This window comes from Centruroides vittatus, unplaced genomic scaffold (assembly GCF_030686945.1).
Source record: "Centruroides vittatus isolate TY-2023 unplaced genomic scaffold, ASM3068694v2 contig_963, whole genome shotgun sequence".
Classification (NCBI taxonomy): Eukaryota; Metazoa; Arthropoda; class Arachnida; order Scorpiones; family Buthidae; genus Centruroides; species Centruroides vittatus.
Window position 1 is genome coordinate 322,641 of NW_027122639.1, and position 25,250 is coordinate 347,890.

The window sequence follows — 25,250 nt, forward strand, 5'->3', positions numbered from 1 at the left end:
AAAGTTTTTAAAAAAGCAGCTCAAAAGTAGCCAATTCAGAAAACAGATTCTTTATTGATTAATAACTTGTGATTTAACAATAAAATCAAAAAGTTACATTCTGTACTTTTCCAGCAATAACTTTAATCACAGAACAAATGTTTTTGGTCAATTTACAGGCTTGAAGCAGATTTGTAAATTGCCAAAAATAAGAATTGCAAGACTCAAAATACATACATAAACTGTAATTTATTGATAGGTCAAGAACACTCATTTTAAATGCAAAGTAGAATGCAATGAATTATACAACAAATGATCTCATTATAACAGACTATAAAGTTAATTTTCCAACATAATTTTGAATTGTAGTAAATCACTGCCAACCAATTGTAATAAACTTAGTCGAATTATTGTCGTTTTGCCTGATTATTCCAGCTGCTAATGCTTTTGTAGAAAGAGTTTTCTCTCTTATGAACCTGTTTTGGATGAAAATCTGAATTAGGTGTTCTGTGAAATTAATAAATAGTGAATCGATAATTAAGTTAAATTTGAAAGAATCCTGTTGAGATGTATACAACTGTCTGTGAAGTGCTAAAAGAAACTTCTTTCTGAAACATGTTCTCAATGTAAATATATGTTTAAGAAATAAATTGTTTCATATGAAAGTCTTGCATTTTCATAGGAAATGTCCCACTTTTTCTAGTATGTCCCCTGAAGAGATTTTCTCCAGTTCACAACCCCCTGTATATCTCACAAAAGATTGTAGTTTGATTCAAGATTCATTTTACTGTTTTCTTATAAATGTGATCTAAATTCTAAGTTGGTGTTAGTTTCATTTATTGTTGTACAGTAGAACCCCGGTTAATGAACTTAATCCATTCCGCGACTCCATTCATTAACTGAATTGTTCGTTAACCGAATTGTTCGTTAACCGAAGCAATTTTTTCTGTAGAAATTAATGCAAATACAATTTTTCCTTTCTAGCCTCCGAAGTTTTTGTGATTTTATTTGTAAAATATAGTAGGTTTTCTTTGATGAAATTGTAAGAAAATGTAGTATCTATCATTACAGCAACAAACACGTAAACTTTATTTAATAAAATAGCATTGTACATACCTTCGTTTGTTGTAGTTGGTGGCAGAGGAGTGGAGATATACGGAGCTTCATGCTTAGAAGGGAAATCCCCCTCCAAAAAAATAACTGGTGGCACTTCGTCGGGAGATTCTTCTAGTCGAAGTCTCTTTTGGTAAGGAACAAGAAATTGATCTAAAGTTGATTGTCTTACTCTTTTAATCAAAATTTTTCTCAAATGCAATAGTGCATTGTCTTCGTATTGCATTGTCATTTCTATTGCCACTGTCACTTTTCTCTTCCTTGAATGCCATATTGATTAAATATATAAATCACAAAACTGAAAAAAGAAGTTTAGCACAAACACTTGGAAAAGCAATGCTTAACTCGCACATGCTTAACAGCAACTAAAATTTGACACAAAAACCCATTATGTTTGTTATCCGAATTTCATCCATTGTCTGAGACAAAATTTTTTGCAAAATAAAAGTTTGTTAACCGATTTGGTCGTTAACCAGGGCATTCATTAACTGGGGTTCCACTGTACAGTACTTGCACCAAATATGTATTATATTAAAAATACATATAAATTGTATTGGTAATTTTAATATGTAATGACTGATTCTCAGTATAAATGTTGAGAAATTAAAATATTTCTATATCTCTCAATGTAATCTTTGTGTTTTAATTTGGAATCACATTATAACATATTATACTTTTAATTATGTATGTATATATTATATATTAGTATTAATTTTTCTTCTTGGACAAAAGGAAAACCTTAGATTTAAGCGTTGTTCAATACTACAGTTTTGCTTTTTTTGTTCCCTGTAAGTTTAATTTTCATTAATCAGTCTTGACAAATATAACTCTACATTTGAAATTCTTTATTAGTCAATCAGAAATGTATTATTAATTTTTTCTTCATGTTTTCATCTATTTGAAAAAAAATTTTCTTAAAAATAGGTTAGAAGTATTCAATTCAGAAATTATGGTTATAAAATTGTTAGAAATGTTTTGTACAATAATGAAAATATAAAATAACTTGCTGAAAAATAGCGATTTTACTTAGCTTTTTAGTATTAATTATAGTTATAAAATATTGTGTTATAATGTAAATTTCTTACATTAAAATTTGAAAATTTTTATGATAAAACTTTCTACACTAAAATTTTATTTTTCTTTCGAAGGTTTATCAACCATTATATAATAATATAGTAATTAATAGTTGTTATTATTTAAAATCTTTTGTTGTATTACTCTCTATTGTATTTTTTAAATCACAGATTGAAATAGTTAATTTTTCAGTTGTAAAAATAAATAAATTGTAGTTGGCAACTGCTTTTTAACTCACTGCAATGTGATTCATGATTTTTGGATTATCTAAGACCTAGTGAACAGAAATTACTATTTCAGGAATGAAGTTATTGAATATATGACACTGATATCCAAAATGATATATTAATGATCAAAACTTTCATAAAAATTAAATTTTGTGTAATAAAAAATATATATTCTATTCTTAATATTTGAACTGTTACCTTTCTCACCTGGTCCATAAGGAAATTGCAAACCACATTAGTCTTACCTGGATCAAAGGGCAATCAGGTCTTCCAGGTAATGAAGCAGTGGACAAACATGCCAAACTGGGAGCCATCTCTTCTTCTGTGGAATACAATGATATTCCCGTATGCAGCAATCAAGAACACAGTCTCTCAGACTGCTGTCTACTGTGGCAAAAATACTGAAGGAATTGCACAACCTTTTCCTTTTATCCAGACATTGAGAAAAGGCTTGCCATGAATTATATCAATACTGGCTTCACTATCATGCAAGCTCCAACCAGGCACGGTATCTTTGAGGCTTATCTGCATAGGTTCAATCACAGGAATAGTGCAACAAGACATCATTCCAAGACACAAAACATCTCATTTTTGATTGTAACACCTTTCAAAATCAGAAAAAATCTCTTATTAGGACAGTTCTCCTACAGAACTACAACTGGCCCTGTCCTCCGGATGCATTCATCAGTTGCAAGAAATCTCCCAGAATCTTGCCAACTTCATATACTCAATGCAAGCACTGTTATTGGACTTTCAGTGAGTGTTATATTGTTCTCTGTTGGTTATTTTGGACCACTGATATTGTAATGTATTTTGTTTGATTGGCCACTTCACACTAGTGGGCATTGCTATGCACCTTATGTATATTTCACTAAATTGTACAGTATCTTTTTTGTCCTTTTATAAATGTAATGCATATGCCCATGTCTCCCCTTTTCAACCCCTTTTTTATCGTCCTTAAACTTTCTTCTTACTTTACCCCAGACAATACCAATGAGTAGTTCTAGTTTTTTCCCCCTTTCTGAATAAACAAGTATTCTTAATATTATTATTAAGAATACTATTGTTTTCGATTTCAGGCATAAAGCATAACAATAGTACACTTTATTAAAATATTTCGTAAGTTAGTGAACTGATGATAGAATTTTCTTAAAAGCAAACATTTTATATGGGAAAACTTACACATCTTTTCAGGGAAAAAATTTAGGACTTGAATTGAACTTCTTTCAGAGTAAAATTGAACTTCTTAACCAAGTTCTATTGTATTACTAAATTGTTTATATTAAATTAGATTACCTTAAAAACACATTAAAGAGTCTAGGTATCCAAAATTATGATTATTTAAGTACAAATCATATATGAGTTGGTCAAAAAGTTCTTGGAAATGCTGAGGACAATGCAGAACACCAACTGAATACAAAAAAATAGAAATTGTAGGATATAGCAGCACTCTTTGGGAGGTATTGTTACACAGTCTCAATACTGTGCATGTGCTGGTTGACAGGTGGTAAAACAATCTGCAGCAGGGTTCATTATTTCTTGTTATAAGTGCAGTTTAGCAGCAGAATGTTGCTTCAGGAATAGTGCATTAACATCAAATTTTGTGTTTTATTGAATAAGACACCAGCAGAAACATCAAATACAGTCAAACTTGTTTTTATGCGGGGGATAGGGACCGCATAAAAGAAAATGCATAAAAAAAAATTGTGGGAAACTTCACCAGTGGCTATAAAAAATAGTTTTCGCAACACAATTAAAAAAATATTTTTTTTTTATGCGGTGAATAAGGACCGCATAAAAAAAGTCTCACGTAGAAAAATAACTCGAAACCATACGAAATAACTAGGAATTGCTTTTTTAACTCCTTGGGCCTTTTTCTGCAACACCTAATGGGGAAAAAATCCTCTAAGAATTTTAATTTTTATATTAATTAATTATTTCCACTTAAATACGAATCTAACATTAAAAAGTTAAAAATAATCCTTAAATAATGATTTTATTTGATAAATATAGCTGCAGGAAGTGTTATTTCATTTAACAAGGCCTGAAATTTCACACCTGCAGTCTAAAACTGGAGTGGAGCTAACTTACCGCATCTGTTCAAATATAACATAATATTTATGGTTTTTATGCTATTAAAATAAGAAGGGACCGAAATAAACGTATGAGAAAAAAATTTTACTGAATAAAAAATGAAAAAAACCTGCTGATGTCATAGAAAACAACCAATAGAGTTTTTAAAAATTTTACAGGAGTCAATTATGTTCCAATTTGATTGAAATTTTCATATACCGCGCACAAAAAAAAATCGCACAAATAAAAATCGCACAGAAAAAGACTGCACAAAAACAGGTTTGACTGTATGTTGAATAATGCTTTAGTGAGTTAGCAATGAAAAAACTGAAGTGTACAAGTGGCATAAGTGAAGGGTGGAGAAAATGTCAACAATCTATGTACTGGTTTTCCAAGAGTTTGTTGACTGATGACAACATTGTGAGACATCACACAAACCACACCCAAACAACTGTTGAAAAAAATTGACAGATGAGCAACTAGAAACACAGATGACTTTAGGGGTAACTTTATTGATATGGCTCACACAGGTGTCAACTTTTCGGATAACATTTTTTTGAGATGAAAATTAGTGTTTCATCATTCAGTTCATAGTGGGTATCTTACGCCTCTGAGAAAGATGGCTTTCAGAGGTGCTTTGAAATGTATGCTTGTTGGCAAAAATGTGTTGCTACTTAAGGTCCGTTCTTTGAAGGACATGTTTAATCCTCCTTATATGTAACCAATTCAAGACTTTCTTTTCACTTTCAGAAATGTGTTTGAATATGAAAATTGAAATTATATTTTGTGTTTATTAGATATATTTTATAAAACCAATTTTTTTTAAATGTGCCTTTATTTTGTAAGTTACTTATTTTTTTCTCAAAAAATGTTTTATATTTACAAGCAATTATTTATACTGATATCATCACAATGTCAGGCTGCAATTTTTAATCATATTTTTAATTTATTTAATTTAAAATATATGCTCTCCATCTCAAATTAGTAGTGGTTTGCCCCTGTACATTATACTTTTCCTTTAACAATAGTCATGCTGGTCATCTGTGTTTATCTTTCAGGAGAAAATTTTTGAATTAAAATAACGATTTTCGGTTTGCATTGGAAGCTTGAATATATTTAATTGGGGCCTTGTGCCCCTATGGTTTCCATATTTGGTCTTTTCTTTCATCTATCTAACTCCATTCTCAAGATTAAGGAAAGACAGATGGACAGCAGTGGAAATTTATGTCTACAATTTTTTCAAATTGCAGTCCAATAAACAGACCTCTTTATTGGAATAGCATTTAGGCCTACTTTTTTATGTAAAATTATCTAGATTAAACAATTTAAATAATTTAATTCTTTGATTAGGGTAGTAGTTGAAACATTAACATATACTTTCAGCTTGACTTAGAGTTATCTATTTGAATCAGTTTAAAATTAGAAAATTAATTTTTTGGCACCTAACATCTACCTCTAGTTGTTCTTATCATGTCATTTATAATTTAAGATTTGTAGGATAATTTCTGCCTGATTAATACAGCTGTTGATTGGTGTATTGTAAATTAAACATAACAATAAAAATTTTAGTTAATATTTGTAATAATACCAATAAAAACTTTGGTTTTTTCTTGAGGAATTGTTTTTCTTACTAACAAATAAAAGATGCTAGCAATAAAATGTAGATTGAATTACATGTAAATATATTATGATTGATTTTACATATCTGATATAATTAGAGAGAATCAATTAAGATTTAATTCAAACCTTCAACTTTCTCATTCAATGTATTCTCATAATCATGTCATTCATTGTTTTTTTTTATTGCAAATTAAGTACAGTAGAGTGTCGTTTATCTGAAAGCCAGTCAACCTAAATATCTGTTAACCGAAAGCTTTCCAGTCGGACTATGTCATGCTGAATTGAACGTTTTTGATACTAGATTAACTTCTAAAGCACTGGTTCTCAAACTTATTTCGACCACCGCCCACTTTGAGATTAAAAAAATTCCTAGTGCCCCATATTTTTTAACTTGCCTTTTTACATTACCATCTGTTGCGTATCTTAAAAACAGTTGCAAATATAATGTTTAAACATGCATTATTATATGGATAGGATAGATAGGGTGTGATCTATATCCTATTTCTGAGATCAAAGAATGTTTCAATGAGAGGAAATAAAACTCATACTTAATTATATTTAGAAGTATTTTTATTAACATTAAAAGAAGGCTTTGAATTTAAAACTTATCTAATGTGAAGGATGAATCTGATGTATTTTGACCAGTTTGTTAATATCAGGGTCGAATTCACTTAAAATCAGCCGTAAGTCGCTGCGTTCAGTAACTTGCAGCCGATTTCTGTTTTTAGTTAGCAACGTTGCTACAGCACTAAATCCACGTTCACACAAATACGACGATGGGAATGCTATCAGAAATCGTTGAACAACTGACCATAACTTGGTACAGTTGAGAGATTTGCTTCTGCAGCCAAAATTTTTGGTAGCCATTCTTGAACTTTCATTTTTATGCAATAATGTTACTATAATAAGTTCATTCATGCTATAATATAAGTCAACGTGTTAGAAATATTCAGGTTGTGATCTTCAATAAAAATTAAAACATATATAGATTGTCAGCATTTTATATATATTATAGTCAGATTTTTATAGATAGAATTTGTCTGCCATCGCCCCTCTAGATTTCCTTAATGCCCCCTAATTTCCTTTGAGCCTTCTACTGCCCCCTGAAAGCCTCCAGTACCACACAAGGGGGCGTTATTGCCCACTTTGAGAAACACTGTTCTAAAGCATAATTTTTTTGTTTTTATTATATTTTTCAATATATTTATTTTGTTTGTACAAAATAAAGAAATAATTTTTAACAATACAATAGCCACGATTATTATTATAAAAATTTTCGTTACGCTTAAAATCCACGAAAATTCAACACAAAGCAACACTTGACAGAGAAAAATTTCAACATCGGATAGATTAATATATTTTTTCGTACATAATTGGTTATCCAAAAAATCAGTTATCTGAACAACCCCAATTACCTTACCTAGTTATCTGAACAACCCCAATCCGTTGATTCGGATAAACAACACTCTACTGTATTTAAAAATAATTTTAAATTGTTTTTGTAAGTTTGTAAAAAGTATTTAAGTTGTTGTGAATTTTTATTGAATATTTCATTTTTTGTGTTTAGTTTTAATATGTATTGAACTACCAAGTTTCTGACAGTATCAACTGTTACTGATTATTAAATATTTTAGTTTATTGATTAGTAGAGGAGATGATGAATTCTACTGATATTCTTTTCTATCCATATTCTATCGCTGTTGGTAACAAATGAAAGCTTGAAAGCTCTGGTTTAGAGAATATTCACTTAGTTCAGTAACTGCTTAAATTCAAATATAAGAAATAAAAGTTTGATTTATGGGCACCTTTCAGATTTGGACCCTAAACAACTGTAATTATCTAGTTTGCATAGGCTGATTCCAGCCCTATTTTAGGAAGAGTTCAAACACTCCTGAGTAAATTTTTAATAGGATAGAAAAATTGTCAAGCTACCAGTGCTTGAAATATTGCTAGATCTGCCAACAATGCTCATATGGTGCCCATTCATCACTATGCAACACTTACAAAATTTGATTTTGATGACAAATCACATGTAGAAAAGATGCTCTGTCTACTTGGGTTAGTTTTACAGTGCAATAAAATGATGTAACATATGCATATTGAAAAAAATAAAAATGGATTATTGGTTTGTAAAATGAACTGATTTCAATATGCAGGTATATTGGTATCAGTTAAATCTCTATTGATTAGTGCCGATTAAATTTTCACTAATTGGTAATCAGTGCAAATTCAATTACTATTTCTTACAAATTTTAAAAATATTTTATATGTATAAAATATTAAAATTTGATGTTTCAGATTAAATATTAATGTATTATGCAAATAAAATACAGTCTCAGTTTAATTTTCTGCATTATAAATGCAAAGTTGATACTATCAATTTTGATATGTCAAACGAGATATTTCTAGATACTTGGCTGTTTTCCTTGATGATTGTATGATATAATACATACTTTGTAAAAGCTATACTTAAAAAGTGAAAATATAAAATCGAGGTTATGGTAAAAAAAAAAATACAAGAGGATAAATAAATACACAAATAACCAAATAATTCTAAGCTAAATATAAAAAATCAAGCAGTACTGATTATGTAGTTTTAAAATTTCTTTGCTGATTTGGTTTTGAAAAGTTAAATTATTTTAATTATTTTAAGAATAAAATTTACATTTTTATACCAATTAATGAACAAAGATGTAGTTTTTTATTAATTGATATAACAAATTAAGCTTATAGCAGTAAACTTACATACAATATAAAATATTAAAATTATCATTAGTACTTTTCAACTTGTGGATATTAATTTCTCTTCCTCCTTTCTACTAATTTTAAATTTATGAAGTAATAGATTTATTCTGGATTGAAATATCATTTTTGAATTAAATTTTATTTCTCTTTCTTGATAATTCAGTATAATATACTTTTCAACGATAAATTTCAAAGTACATAAGTATAATTATCGGCTTAGCTAATCTAAATTATAAGGATAGTATTATTCAGTACATAATACTATTAATTATTCAGTATTAATTATTCATGTTTTTTTGCAGAATTATTTGCTACAACAAAATGGATAATAAAGATTCTACTGAACATATTGAGAATGAAAGTAAATCAAAACATGCAGATGAAATTTCCTCTTCTTTCCAAGAGAAAAGTGATTCCAGTAAAATATCAGCAGATGTGGTTAATAATTGTGAAACAGTAACAGATACTAATGATAAAAACAAAGATAATGAAACTGTTTTCAATGATGAATCTGATGATGATGATGATGATGTATATGAAGATGTTATTGATGCTGATGAAGAATATCTTTGTGAAAAAATGAAGAATATGTCAGACACAGAAAAATTGGTAAGTTTAGAAATATGAAGAAATATTCAACCAAATAATCACCCTGATTAATTGGGGCTATAAAGGCCAATTAATTAATGCAATTGTTTGGAGTTGAATATGAATGTATTGGGCTTTTAGGATGTTTATTATATGTGAAGAAATATGTCACTAGAAATATCTAAGTTTTAGGGGATTAAAATATTCTAAAGCTATTTTAAAATTCAAATTTCAAAAGTTTTTTTAATCAAAATTTGTTATACATTACAGCTGAATATTACTAAATCTAATTTCATGGTTTTTAGATTATTTTGAAAAAATTGTTTACAAAAAATGTTTTCCTTTTTTCTACAATCTTATAACAAACATTAATTCATATTTTAAAATATTTAAAATTAATTCATAGTAATTTATATGATATAATTAATATTTATTTAAAAATTCATATTTAAAATTAAAAACTTCAAAATTTTTTTTTTGATTTTAGCATATACAAGAATACAAAAAAATGTTGAAAATTTTGTATTCCTATATTTGAATATGTGAATACAATAAAATTAAAAATTTCTTACTTTTGTGTATTTTGGAACAATAATTAAAAAAATTGAAACTGCTTACATTTTGTTGTTAAAAGAACACACACAGTTTATGAAATAAAGTCAATATTATTTACTTTTTATGTTTAATGATATAAAACTAAAACAGATTACTTGAAAAAATTGATAATAGACTGTAACTGATTGTAACTGTTGCTATTAAAAATTATTACATAATATTATTTTTAGTGCATTAAAATTGCAATTGAAAAAATTTCGGTTAATGTTACCCTAGTTATCGAAGATGGTGGCGCTTCTGGTTGCCATCTTGTTTGCGCATGCACATATGCAAACAATATGGCAACCGTCGACAATAACCAAAGTGTGCTTATATTTAAACTTTTTTTTAAACTAAAATATTTTTAAAACGTAAATTTGCTACTTACTTTTTCCTGAGTCTTTGATTTCATATCCTTATTTTGGATCAAAAACGAAAAATAAAAATTTCATCATTCTACCTCAAGTCCATCGATAACTGGACGTAGTGATTTACAATATTTTACACATCAGTGGTTCGAACAGAATTTGCCTGGAGTGTACATAAAGGTTTAGGCCTCTAAGTTATCGCAGCCTTCCAATTCACATCTCTCACCATTTCAGCTGCCAGAGGCTGTCTCTCCAAAGAGGGTGGCACATGCAATCCATGCCCACCTCATCTTCAATGTGTTGGTCGCATTGTCTCATGGCATTGGAAATCAGGAGTTGCATATCCATGATTATGACAGATTTAACACATTTAACACACAATTAACACACATTTAACACATTTAATACACATTTAACATGGTAATTACATTCCCCAAATTTTCCTACTTGTTAAACTTTAAAAAAAATAGAGATAATTGTACAAAACTTTAAATAAACACGGCAACCTTTAAAAAACTTAACAACAAGCACCATCCATCTACATTGTAACAAAAATCAAAAGTCACATTATTCCTCATGTTTCCAGAACAAACTTTTGATGAAAATTTGCATACAAAACCATTAGTATAATCAGCACCATCTACATTTCATTTCTAAACATGATTGCCATCAAGATTACCGGAAGCGCCACCATCTTCGATACCTAGGGTAACATTAAACAAAATTTCATTCAAAATTTTGTCAACAGTATTTGAAAACAAATACGCTATAGATTAATATATCTATATTATTAATTTTAAATATGGTTTGACTCTTTATTCACAAGTATTTGATAGATTTTGATACAAGCTATTTTCTTTTATCTTTTTCCTCATTTATAAGACAAAATATTTATTGCAATGATCATAATTTACAACAGCAAAATAACCATGATTTGATTTGATTGAATGTCTGGATATTTTCTGATTGGATGGTTTGTACTTTTGGTCTACACTTTGCTTCATTTATGTTGTGTAAACAGAATAACAGGTACTATCACTCCCTCAGACAAAAAGACTTGTAACAACTGATTCACTTTTCCAAACAATTTTTTTCTCATTTTCATTGATTATTATAATTTCATTAATTAAAAAATAATTTTATTGCACTCTAATATTACTTCTTTTAGAAGTAAAAGTTAGTTACTTTTATTTTCTTACAGTTAAATAAAGAAATGTCTTGTTTATCTAAAGTACCTTCAGAAGTAAATGTTTCATTACTCTAATGCAAATGGACTATTTTTTTCCTTTCTTCACCAGAAGTTTGTACTTGGATTGTCAAATTCGCAGGAGAAATTAATTATATTTGCTTTTTTCGTCAACAAAGATGCTACTATAATCAATACAATCAATTCCAGTTATAGAGTATTTAAAGAAAAGGCTAATAATTTGTATATTTCTCTCACATTGTATTAACATTTTCTTTATATCTTTATGCATTCTCTTATATCAGTGAATAACCTAATCAACACTTTCATTTTATTTCATTTAGAATCATTGATTGATAGTTAAATATATGTTTTGTAGTGTTATAATGTTACTTGGGAATGGGGGTGGTGTGACAATGAGATACAGATTTTGATCATAACAAATAGTAGAAAAGATTATCTTTATTTATGGTATTTTTGTTTACAAGTGATTTCAAGAATGAAACAGATTTGTAAATTGGAGTTACACTGCATATATTTAATAATCAGTTTAACTATGTATTTTAATATATAATTTTAATGATTTATTTTTAGAAAGCCAAAGAAGAAGCATTAGATTTGAAAAAGAGTGGGAATACTTATTTTAAGGATGAGAAAAATATACAGAAGCAGTAAAAGAGTATACTAAAGCTCTAAATATATGCCCATTATCGTTTTCTAATGAAAGATCTATACTTTATGCTAATAGAGCAGCCTGTAGAGCACGATTGGTAAGTTTTATAATGTTAACTTTATTCTATTTAATATTAACTTTTTAATTTTTTTTAAACATTAATATTTTTTTAAATGTTTACTTTAAAAAAAAATATTTTTACAAAAATTTTATGTTTGGATAAAATTATTTTTATGTAATTTTTATACACTGTTGTACAATTTGATTTTGTTTAATTCAATTATAATTTAATATAATTGAACAGTGTAAGTCTGCTGACCTGGTGGAGATTGGGGACTTAAAATCCCACTTCTCAGACACTAATGTATGTTCTCCGACTTCTAGGAGGAATCATTAATCCCGTGAAGGATGGTCTAGGGTTATTCGCGTTGTAGGTGTGGCGGAGAGTCACGGATGACAAGTATCTCACAAAAACCCGTTTATTTTAACATGGAAGAACTTACACTATGAAAAAAAAATGTTCTTAAACATAATCGGCTGTTCGGTAGTCTTGAGCATTGATGTTTCGTGGGTTTGTCGATCGAAGGTGGCCAAGGGGAAGTGGAGTTAATCAGTTCTTAAGGCAGGTGGGGAGACAGTTGGTGTAGTCGCACGGCCCTCAGAAAAGACAGATAAAATGTTCTTTTGTGCGTTGAACATGTCGTCTTCGTGATTTGGAACTTCACCAACCAAGTTCAGGTGCACAGTTGCACTGTTTTCGGAAAAGTCAATCTGTCATTGAAGATCAGGGATTATATTAATCTCCGTTCTTCTTTTTGTCTACCTGATTGGTTCTACATCCCTCTTTCCCGCTCCTCGATTGGTCCCACATCTGTTCCTAAGTGAAAATGACTTCTGTTTGAGTCACAAGAAAGATCCGCTTTGAAGAATCTACCCGACACCATCTACCAACTCTGGATGGAAAGTTTTGATGGAACTTTGAAACTTGCGCTCATATTTTTCCCCATTGTTGTCTAGTCTGTGATTTTTTTGAAATTTTAATGATTCGAAGCGATGTTCTTTTTCGTCATTAACCTTTCCCCTTTTCAAAATTTCTATGTTCTAATTATTTGTATATGAGCACCTTGTCAAAGGTCCATCTCTACCGGAGGACGCTTGTTTACAATTATTAATCATTTACAATTATTGCGTTCTCTTTTACATTAATAACATCTTTCTCATCACAGTTTCATATGACTAGCACAACTAATCTGAACTTTGATCGGTTTTTAACAATGGAGGTTTTTTCTAGTTTTGTTTTAACAATTTTCTAATATAAATGTTTAATGTTAACCTGTTTTTGGGACCTGACAACAGATTTTTTTATTTTTAAGTAGTTGTATGTGAGATTCTGAAGGTTTTGAGATAAAATATTCTAGAAATTAATAGAAAATCTTTTAAAATTAAATGTAATAATTCAAAATTTTTATCAAAGCTACAAATCAAAGAGAACAAAGAACAAATGTTTCCTGTGTTGACAGTCAGAAGATGATGCTGTGCGTTTGGTGGGATCAGCAGGGTATTGTCTACTATGAGCTGTTGAAACCTGTTGGCTCTTTTGGACGAGGACGATACCCAATTGCAAAAAATGCTTGCCGAGCGACTGGGTGTTACTCAACCAGCCATTTCCATGCGTCTACGTGCCATGGGAAAGATTCAAAAGATCAGAAAATGGGTGCCACATGAATTGAACGATAGGCAGATGGAGCAATGCCAAAACACATGCAAAATCTTACTCGCCAGACAAAAAAGAAAGTCGTTTCTTCATTGACTGTCAACACCAGGTTTTCAACCTGTGTTGATGATCAGTTCCTGAGAGAGATCTTTATCTCGCATGACAAAAGGTCTGACTAAACCAAAAAGACTCATCATGACACCCAGTCAAATGATCTTAATTCTTAATCTCTATTGGAGGAGAAAAATGGTATAAATAGAGGATACGCACCAAACTCCGGGCACAGCACAGCACAACACATCATAAATGTCAGTTATAAAATTGTCAGTTATAATAGGGAATAGAGAGTAATAAAATATGAAGTGAATATGGGAGAAGCATAGCTTGGAAGTGTGGCCAACCATAACAGAATTAATTTTAAACTAGGCTGTAATGAAGGAAGTTGGCACTACAATGACCAATTACATAAAATGGATCAGAGAAAACTTAGACAATAAGTAGAGCAAAAAGAATGAATTGAGAAAGTAATATAAAAAAGAGCAGTAACAAAATGATATAAATTTCATCACAGTAGACAACTAATGGTAACATAAACTCTTTTCCAACTGTGCCACTAATGTTTTAATCTTGGAAAAGATAATATTTATTTATTTTATTTACAAAACTACTACATTTTTTACTCAATGATGTATTATTTTAAGTATTTTTCTCGATTTTGTACCATAACATGTATTCTTGATTAACAGAATGTGTATTATGTTTACCTCTTAAAAAATTTGTCATTGTAATTTATAAATTCTGTAAAATATCACATGGATGATCAATTTAATATTAACTGATTAAAAATTGAATGATTATTGTATACTATGTATTGGATTTTGTATCTATGAATTTGGACTTTGTACAGAGATTATATTATATTTACTATATTTGTGTTTTTTATTGGACAATATGTTTGTTCAGTATTTTCTTTTTATTTTGTTCCCTGTACACCCTGTACAAAGGGTACAAATGTAACTTTTACTAAGTAAATAAATAAATAAAAATAAATAACTGATTAAAAATTGAAGAAAAAGTCTGAAGTTGAAACAGTCACCTTTTATTTACTTTCAAGTTCTGGAATACGTTCCACGATGTCCTGACCTTTCCCTTGAAGCTACTTTGGTGTCAGTTTCAATCAGTTAATATGAAATTGACCATCTGTGTGAAATTTTACAAGAATTCACTGCCAGAGGTCAGCTTGAAAACTACATGTTACCCTCACTCCTTTCAATGAATAAAAGATCAAGCACTAGTACAATTCCAATGCCATATGGATGGAAATATGTCTGTTTGTCTCCATTCTGTTTTTATTAAAAAAATGTTTTATTTTTTAATCGGATATATATATTTTTCTTGTTTTAAGGGAATTTTTAGTTTTGATGACTGAGTAGCCTCAAAGGTAAGGTCAGGTCAGGTTGCCATGGAATGTATTCCAGAACATGAAAGTGAACTAGGACACTATGCAACTTTGTCATATCATGATGGAATTGAAGCAGAGCATTGCATTTTTGTAATTAAAAATTTTTTAATTAGAATTAGTACTTATAAATTAGCTTTTATTCCATCTGACCTGAGCACTGACACATGTTTGAATGTAAGGGCATTGTGTGTGATCAGAAGGAAATGGTTGCTGGTCTCATGAGAAGACAATCTTTATAATTGTTGGCCACGGAAAGGTGATCCTTGTGCTTTCTAGAAAGAAGTAGCAATCCATACACCTTTTTGCACAGATAGGCAACCTTTACATTCTCAGCATTTGCTTTGTTCTTGTGTTTTGTTTTTGTCACCCATTTTCTATAAGCTACATGCAATGCTTTTCCTCCTTAAATTCCATTTCATCTTATTTGTAACATGATTTTTAAATTAAATTTTTATTATATCAATAGATATATTAAAGCAAATATTACATTAATGTTTTTGATACTTAAATATCAAAATACAAACATTTTTAATTTTATTATATTAATTTAAATTTAAATTTGCAGGATGAAAAGGAAGAAGCTATTTTAGATTGTAATAAAGGTAAGATGATTATTTAGAATTCTATCAATTGATTTTTATTATATATATATTTCTACAGGGAAAATTAAAGATTAAAATTTTACCTAATCTGCTATTATTTATTTTTTTACATCAGTTTTTTTCTATTTATATTGCATCTTGTTATTATCTTTATCTAACATAGCTTAGGTCTTGATTTAGGTGGGATGCTCCCATATTTAAATTTCATATATTGCTGTCCTCAAAATGCTTGGTGGGTGCAAAAAGTTCCACTTTAGAAATACAACACAGAATTTTCCTTGTAAATGTAAGAGACTTTTTGATGTCGTCAATTTGCTGAATAGATGATTATAGTATATTGTATAGACTGCATTGACAGCTGATTGAACAGTCTCTTGCAAAATGGAATTCCTCTTGCATAGTATACATTATAACTATAAGTGAACCTATACTCCAATACAATACTACCTATAGTTCAATACAATCCAATATAGCTTGAATGATATTGCTGAAGCTGACATATGGCAGCTTCCTGTCTCCCTGGCACTTAAACATCTACTGAAAGGATCTTTCACATGGATACTATACTGACATGTGAGAAAACTTATTATTGCGACATTGAAGATGATGCCTCTGGTTCTCGGAAGTTGTGTGAGAAAGTGTACAAAGTAATCACCAGTAAAATATGCAACAAATATGTTTCAGCAGAAGATTCAGTTCTGAGCACATCATGTTACGTGCAGCAGTTGCATTGTGGTGAATCAAGAGACAATTTGAATTTACAATTGTTACAATTCAGTTTTTGAAGTAGCCTGGTGTCCTGTGTATCCTGAAACATATGCTGTTCAGTGTCCACTCTAGTTAATTGTAAATATAAACTTGCACATATTAGGGTTACTGGGTCAAAAGTGATATCTTAATAAAGATTTAAGCAGATGCTGATCTGAAAGAGTTGGTCTCCATGTATTTCTTGTGTAGACCATCTTACTCTTGTTGAAGATTGTTGCTGGTGTAGATTGTAGTTGTAAAATAGAGTAGGGTAAAGCTGTTGAAGGCATGTAGGTAGTCAAATATACAATATCTGAAATCAACAAAATATGAAAAGCATCCCACTTCAGCTTGGCCACTTCATAATTAAATATGAAGGATCAAAGAATGGTATCATACTTAATTTAAATGTAATTATGAACAAACATCTTCAGTGAGTACTTACATTTCAATATTTAAAATACCAGTATAGTTACTTTTTCTACATAAATAATATGAATTTTGTATATACCGTATTTTCTGGCATATAAGATGACCCACGACTTTTACAGTTAAAATATAGAGTTTGGGATGTACTCACCCTATAAGATGACCCCTGACTTTTGAGAAGATTTTCCTGGGTTAAAAAGTTGTCTTATACACCGGAAAATACAGTAATAATCAATACTATTAAATCTTATTATTTGTAATTATCATGAATTAAAAAAATTTGCTGTTTTTTGTTGCTAGAAGCATTGTATTAATTTAAAAGAAAATCTATTAGTTATTGAAAGTAGCTACTGTATTTATAACAATCAAACCTAAATTATAATTATCAAATATCTAAGTCCCAGACCCAGCATTTAGATAATTGTTTGTTGAATATTCACTAAAATTCTTAAACTAAATCTTAAAATTTTAAATTCAAAAAACAATAACTAAATCATAAATTTGTTTAAAGGTCAAGATTAAATCAATCTTTTTAAATGAGTCACAAGCTGAGAACAACAATTACAAAATGTTGACATTTTATAAAATTTTGTTGTTGTGATTTTAATATAATTGTAATTCAAAACAGTGGGTTTGTTTCATAATAATGTTTTATTTATATATATTTTTATTGAATTCATATTAATTATGAATTGAATAATAAAATAACATTAAGCTGTATGAAGAAATTTTATTTGGTTTTAAATATAAACTACAAATTTAATAATCAGTTTTATAATTTAGCCTTAACTTATAATAATCAGTGTTTAAAGTTCTTGTATTAAGATAACATATTTTCATGTTGATAAATATTCCATTGATAAGTTGAACTGTTGACAAGTTAAAATAAAATTTTTTCACTAAGACAGGGATGGTGAACCTATGGCACATGTACCCAAAGTGGCACGTATAGAGAAATCATCTGTCATGTAACGTATCATATGATTTCGATTGATCATCTGTCTTTTTCAATCGTCCTTTTTTCAATAAGCTTTTTGTACCTTTTTTCTAATTAAAGCATATTCATTTAATTTCTTTAGATATCGTTATTCGAAGTCTAAAATTTTGGCACACACAAACATCTTTAAAGCTAAGTGTACTTACTATATGGCACATGGGCTCAGAAAGGTTTGCCATCCCTGCACTAAGACATGAAATATGAAATATAAAAAATTAATTTAATTTATATAAAGTAATTTAAAATCATTCAATATATGATGAGTTTGATATATGTGTTATTGAATGAACGTTGTCTCAGTTTATTTTCTGGTTAAAATCAGTTTTAAAAAAAATTTTAATGTAAATCAGTATGCCTTATCTTCAATTTACATGGTACTCAAATTATACAATTTGATTTAACACAGAAGAAAATATTAGGCAGAAGAATGCAATAAATTTTATTTTGCACAATAGAGTTTCAAATTATGTATTTTGGTAATGGTATTTTGAAATATTTTTCAGTATTTTGAAGTAATTATTAAAAATTAATGATTCCTCATCATTTATTTTTCAATGATATTACATAGTGTCTATATAATTATGATGATGATTCAATTACGTTGCCACTACTATTAATTCATACATTTAAAGCGTTGTAATTCTTGTTCATTTCATAACGATTAATAAAAAATATATAAATTTGGAACCTATCCTCTGCTTCACATTATACAGTAATTGACTTTTACAAAAAGTCAATTACTGTATAAATTTAAGATTTGGTGTATTATTTTCTTTCTTGAAATAACAAATGCTTCTGTTTAATTTTGCTATAGTTAAAATTTAATGTGATTTAAAATAAAAATAATTTTGAGAGAGGACTGTTGTTTGAAAATTTAATTTTTATTTGATATAAAAATATTTCAGCTCTTGAATTAAATCCTAATTACATGAAAGCTTTGTTAAGAAGAGCTCAACTGTACAGAAATACTGAAAAATTAGATGAAGCATTGAATGATTATCAAAGGGTTCTCCAGCTTGATCCAAATGTATTAGAAGCTCGTCAAGCATGCATGGTATGAAAAAATTTATAATCTAAATTATTACTAATAAATTTCTAAATAATTAAATCATTTTGTAGGATCTTCCAGAAGAAATTAAAGAACGAAATGAAAAATTAAAAACAGAAATGTTAGGTTTGTATTCTTTTAACATTTAATAAATTACCGTATATTTCCGCAGATAAGACGATAGTTGAATCATAAAAAAAGGCCCCCAAAATCCAGGGTCGTCTTATAGGACAGATACAAAAAAAATTTAGATTGAAATTTATATAAATTAAAACCATTAAAAAAACGGAGAAACCTTAATTATTTACTAGTAGAGAGTAAGGTATGTCCACAAAATAGAATAGCCCATAGGATGTTTTTGTGAATAGTGAAGGTCATTACCCGAATGCCTGAATCAGTGCGAATGTTTGCAACAATTGCAAGGGAGTGCTGCCAGATGCAAGAAAATAAAAGTTGTTCATTCGAAAAATTACAAATAGGACATAATTCCATATATGCTATACAGTATTATTTTCCAGATGATGATCGCTGATCTAAACTAAATTCATAGGCCGTTGATAGTTTGGGGGTTGTTTTATAGGACAGATATATGCTAAGACTATAAAACTTTGACAAAAATTTATTCTTCGTCTTATCTGAAGGTCGTCTTATCTGTGGAAATATATGGTACTTATTTTACAATTAATCAAAATATGTTTTATCATTGTGTATAGAGATTTTAAACAAAACTTCAATTATATTATTTTAGAATATTTAATCAGATATTTTTAGAATTAATTAAAAATTAAGCCTTTTAGTAATAGAAAATTAATCTGTGTTTATATAAGAAGAGATAAGTATATTTAATAAATTTGAGTAGTGAGAAGTGGGTGGTAAGGATTTAAAATTAAATTTCATCTATGGATGTGCAGAAAAATACAAAATTTTAATAATTAAATTAATGAAGCTGTAATTATTGTAAAATACAATTTTAATTATTATTTGTTTGAATATTCATTTGTACAACATTGTTCAGTTACAAAAAAAATAAATGAAGTAAAATCTAAACAGCATTATTCAAAATTTCCATTTTCTGTTTATAAATTTAATTGATTATTACTAATATAAAAGCCATCATCTGTGTGCCTGTGTGTGAATTCCTTATAATTCCTGCAATTTTTGTCGAATCCAGATGAAATTTTGGTTACACGTTGACTGACACGGTATTTTTCAGGATTCCGGTGTAAAAAGCCAATTTAATTTAATCATATTATATTATTAAAAACTCTAATTATAGTACACAGTAATCGTCAAAAAGCATATATATGTTTTTAAAAAAAAAAATCTTGCGAATTACCTTGTTGGCTTATGTAATGCTAAAGTCAACTATGAGTTAATTTGTGCACAGACACGATTTGACCTGTCGTTTTGCTACAGCTGAGTCAGAGATATGCATCTAAAATTGTTAGTAATAAATCAGATATAGAATTGAGCACATCACATTTACGTCTTTCTTGAGTGTGTTGTTTTATAATTATTTTTATAATCAATATATAATCAAATTATAAATACCCCAATATGCATAAGAAAAGATCACTGACTGAAAAACAACTTGAGTACTATGGTAATCTAAGTGATTCAGAATCTTACGAGATTTTTGTTGATGATGGTAATGACAGTAGCGATTATGTACCTTCTGAGGATTCAAGTGAGGACAGTGATGTCGTCTCCAAATCTGAAGATGAGACTATTCTCGACCCTGAAGGTAATCACAATGATTCTCAAGCAACCATCAAATTCAAACGATAATTTGTGGACAAAATCAACAAAATCCTGAAGTATTTATTTTCCAAGAAAATATTGGTTTGAAATTGGATACAACAAATCTTACAGTGCAAATGCTGGTGGACTTATTTTTTAGAAAGAATTTTTTGCATTACTGGTCAAACAAATGATTTATATGCTGCACAAGATATTGCAAAACATAAACAAATAAAAAATCTAAAAGGATATCACAGTGGAAAGACGTCAGCACTGCAGAAATGAAAGTTTTTATTGGACTTGTTTTACAAATGGGCCCTTGTTCTTTTTCTTCAATAGAACATTACTGGAGTACAAACAAACTTTATAATGTAATGTTTTGGCAATTGCGTGTGAGTCAAAATAAATTCCAATTGTTACTGCGTTATTTTCACCTAGTTGATAATTCAATACCATCTTCCGACAGATTATATAAGGTACGACCTACACTCAATCATTTCAATAATATTATGCGCCAAAACTATGTGCCAGATAAAAATATTTATATCAACAAATCAATGATGATGTGGCATGGAAGATTGCATTTCCACCAGTACGTAAAAAATAAAAAACACAAATATGATGTCAAACTGTATGAACTTATGTGAATCCAATGGTGTTGTTATGAAAATAACAATTTGCAGCAGAAAACCTGAGGAAATTGACAGTAATTTAGGTCACACTACTGATGTTGTCTTACACTTACTTGAGGACTATCTCGATAAGAGATATACAGTATACATGGATAAATTTTATAATTCTGTTGCTATTATGAATTATTGACTACACAAAAAAACTTGTGTGTGGAACTCTACAAAATAACAGAAAGGGGAATCTCAGAGATGTAAATCAAAAACTGAAAATGGGGGAGTTTATTTGGCAGCGAAATGGTCCTGTTACTGTATGTAAATGGAAAGGCAAATGAGAAGTCCTTACCATTTCAAATATGCATCTTGTTGAAATGGTAGGTGTTCAATCACAATGGAAAACTTATGATGAAACTGAATATAATTTGAGATTACAATCAAGGAATGTCTGGAATTGACCAATCAGATCAAATGCTATCATACTACACAGCTCTAAGAAAGACTATTAGATGGCCCAAAAAGCTTGCATTACATATTATAATGATATATATACACAATGCACACAAACTTTTCAAAAAGAAAATTCTTATAAAATAAAACTTATAAAGTTTAGAGAAGCATTTGTTGAGGCATTGATTGGAGAAGAGATTCAACTTTTTCAAAAATTAGACTGAGCTTAATTATTTACAGAGTATCCCACTCACTGAAAAAAAAACAGCATCCGACAAAGCCATACCAAAGCTAAAAACACCGAGAAATGCGTTATTTCTGTCCAATCTGTCCAGAGAAGCCAGTCCTTTGCATGGAAGATTGTTTTAAAAATTATCAACAATAAAAATATTCTTTTGGTTTTGAATAAACTTTTTATGATTATATTTTCTGTTCATTTGTTAATAAATATTCAGTTCATGTAAGCAAACCTTGATTTTTTGTTCTCGCCTCTGAGGCTATCTATTCATATTTACACTGATATACTGCGGATTTCATCGTAGCTGCACAAGTATGGCAAGTAAACAAATAAAAAGATAACTCATAGTTGGCATCCTAGGCAATAACACAAACTACGAGTTATCTCGTAGTTGGCAGTCAATGTTTTAACCATTACTTTATCCATTTGAAATTTGCAGTGTTACCATATTTCTGTATACCCATGTGTCTACTTTCATCCCTTGGCAGAATTCTAGGATTTTAATTTTTTGCAAATATATTGTTTCATAAACAGGTGCAGTTTATACATGCATGTGGCCTATACACATGTAAATACAGTATTTTATGAATTTGGATAACTAGTTGATATAGTTATTCTATATCAGTTAATTATCCAACTTATTCTTCTCTGCTCATTTTGACAGATTTTAAAATCTTTCGATGCCAGATTAAATATTAGACAAATATTATTAATGTAGGATATAATGATTATCAATTGGCTCAAATATGCAAATTTTTGCAGTGGAAAAATTAAAAGTAATAAATTATATAATTTTCTCAATAATTAAATTTAAAGTATTTTCTAACAATATTTTGTAATTATTTTTGCTAAAATGAGTAATGTTTTTTGTTACTTACAGGTAAACTAAAAGATTTAGGAAATTTGGTTCTACGACCATTTGGTTTATCTACAGAAAACTTTAAACTTGTTCAAGATCCAAAAACTGGTGGTTATTCTGTGAATTTTCAAAAATAATGAAGGACATTAATTTATAAACTGTATATTAATTTTTATAACAATTAAAATATTAATTAGTTCAAAATATGTACTGTACATAAGAGTTAAAGTTATATACAGTTACATTAAACTAACTTTGATTTAAAATAGACAAATTTGCAGTTATAATGAATTCTTAATGATCTTATTTTGAAGATCAAAGAAATAAATGAAAAATATGAAATTTGAATTGTAAGGAATGAATTTAAATTTTAAGAAGTTTTGAATGATTAATGAAATAGCATCAGAATGTGATCAATTCTCTGCATTATTTATTAAATGATTTTAAAAGATTATTTATTGTCTTTTGTTATAAGTACCTATACATTCATCTTTATCTTGCATCCAATTTTTCATCTATTATGCTGAAAATGTAGGAATTAGAATACGAATAATCAATATAGGTCTGTAGAATATGTTAAGGCAAAGTCAGTTCATTAGTATTCTTGCACATGAATTACATTCATGTTTTACATCAATGTAATTATTTTGGAGCTTATGTGTTGTCGGCTTTTTCTTATAAGTGTGAGAGGCTTGATGAAAAAAATAGCCTATCTCACAGGAAGTTTTTGAGAAAAAGCAGAATTTCTATTTCTCCTTGTTGTTCACATTCAAATGGTTTTGAATGTGATCAACATAGTATCCTCCGATCCAAACAGTGCTGACAAAGAAGAGTCATTCATTAATTACACTTCTTTGTCAATGCTGTTTGGGTTGGAGGATTTGGTATTGTGATGGAAATCTTTACTTTCCAAATGACCTTCTTTGTTCTAGGTTTGGTCATCTTTTCCTTTGAACTGATTGGTTTTCTTTGTGTGATTCTGACATTTAAAATATTAAGATTGTACCTTAATAATAATAATAAGTGAAGGGGAAGAGGCCTTACTCGGGGGTATAGCCCTACAAGAAGAGAGGAGGGAAGGAGGAGCCAGAAGGTGGGAAAGGAGAGGTGGGGGGATTAGGAAAGGAAATAGAGGAGGGAAGAGGAGGATGAGGGTGCCTGCTGGGAACCGCCTGTTAAGACGTAGAAAGGCAAAATTACAAAATACAATTACAGTACCTAAGAATTAATAGGTGGGATAACTGAACAATAAAAAGGCACCTTGGTATGGCTTACAATACAATTGCAAACATAGGATGGTGCCGGTGAGAGTAACGAGGAGGGAGAAGCACCCTATTGGAGATACCAAATAAGTCCTTGAAGTGTGGCCCTTTGAAGGTTGCCAACCATGTGTCCTGATGCTATGGAGTCTGGCTGTGGTTATCCGATGAGATAGCTGGCATGTTGGATTGAGTAGCAGTTGGGAGATGATAGTCTGATAAATTTAGGTTGTTAACGAATTTGACGAAATTGGTGTATATGTCCTTGTCCTCGAGGAATACACTAAGGTGGCAAGGCCAGTTGTGCCCTTTATGGGTTGTCAGGTCTCTGAGTTGTTGGCGATGCTGAATGAACTTGGTGCAGGTAAAAATTAGATGGAAAGGGTCGTCCCTCTCCTTTACAAGACAGTCACAAAGTCCATTTCCCTTCTTAAGGAAACGATGAAGGTAGCACTTAAAATTGCCATGGGCGGTGAGAATCTGCGTAATAGAATGAGTCGTTCTCAGGAAAGTGAGGCGGGAGCTACTGTTGACGTCCGGGAGGAAGTTGTGGGTATTCCGTCCAGTGTGGCTACTGTCCCAGTCATTTTGCCACCTTGACATAGTGATGGCGGTGAGTTCCTTCCTGAGGAAGGAGATGGGAACGGAGGTGTAGGAGTACTTGGAGGCTACTTTATGAGCCTTCTTTGCCAAATTGTCCACAGTTTCGTTGCCGATGTTGCCGGAGTGACCCTTGACCCAGTAAAAGGTAATGAGAGTCACACCAGCAAGGGCACATAATGTGTCCAGACAATTACTTATGATTGGGAGTTTACGGTTTCCTTTTTTAATCTGATGCA

At 29.7% G+C, this 25,250-nt stretch overlaps 1 protein-coding gene across 1 annotated transcript; it reads left to right on the top strand.

Moving 5' to 3' along the window:
* Positions 1 to 894: 894 nt before the first annotated feature.
* Positions 895 to 23,606, top strand: LOC136985381 (tetratricopeptide repeat protein 1-like). The gene is given in 8 exon segments (XM_067282653.1): positions 895 to 1,225; positions 9,134 to 9,440; positions 12,162 to 12,218; positions 12,221 to 12,337; positions 15,982 to 16,018; positions 19,097 to 19,245; positions 19,311 to 19,365; positions 23,174 to 23,606. Coding segments are annotated over 7 exon segments (819 nt in total). The 5' UTR covers positions 895 to 1,225; positions 9,134 to 9,152; the 3' UTR covers positions 23,290 to 23,606.
* The last annotated feature ends 1,644 nt before the right edge of the window (positions 23,607 to 25,250 follow it).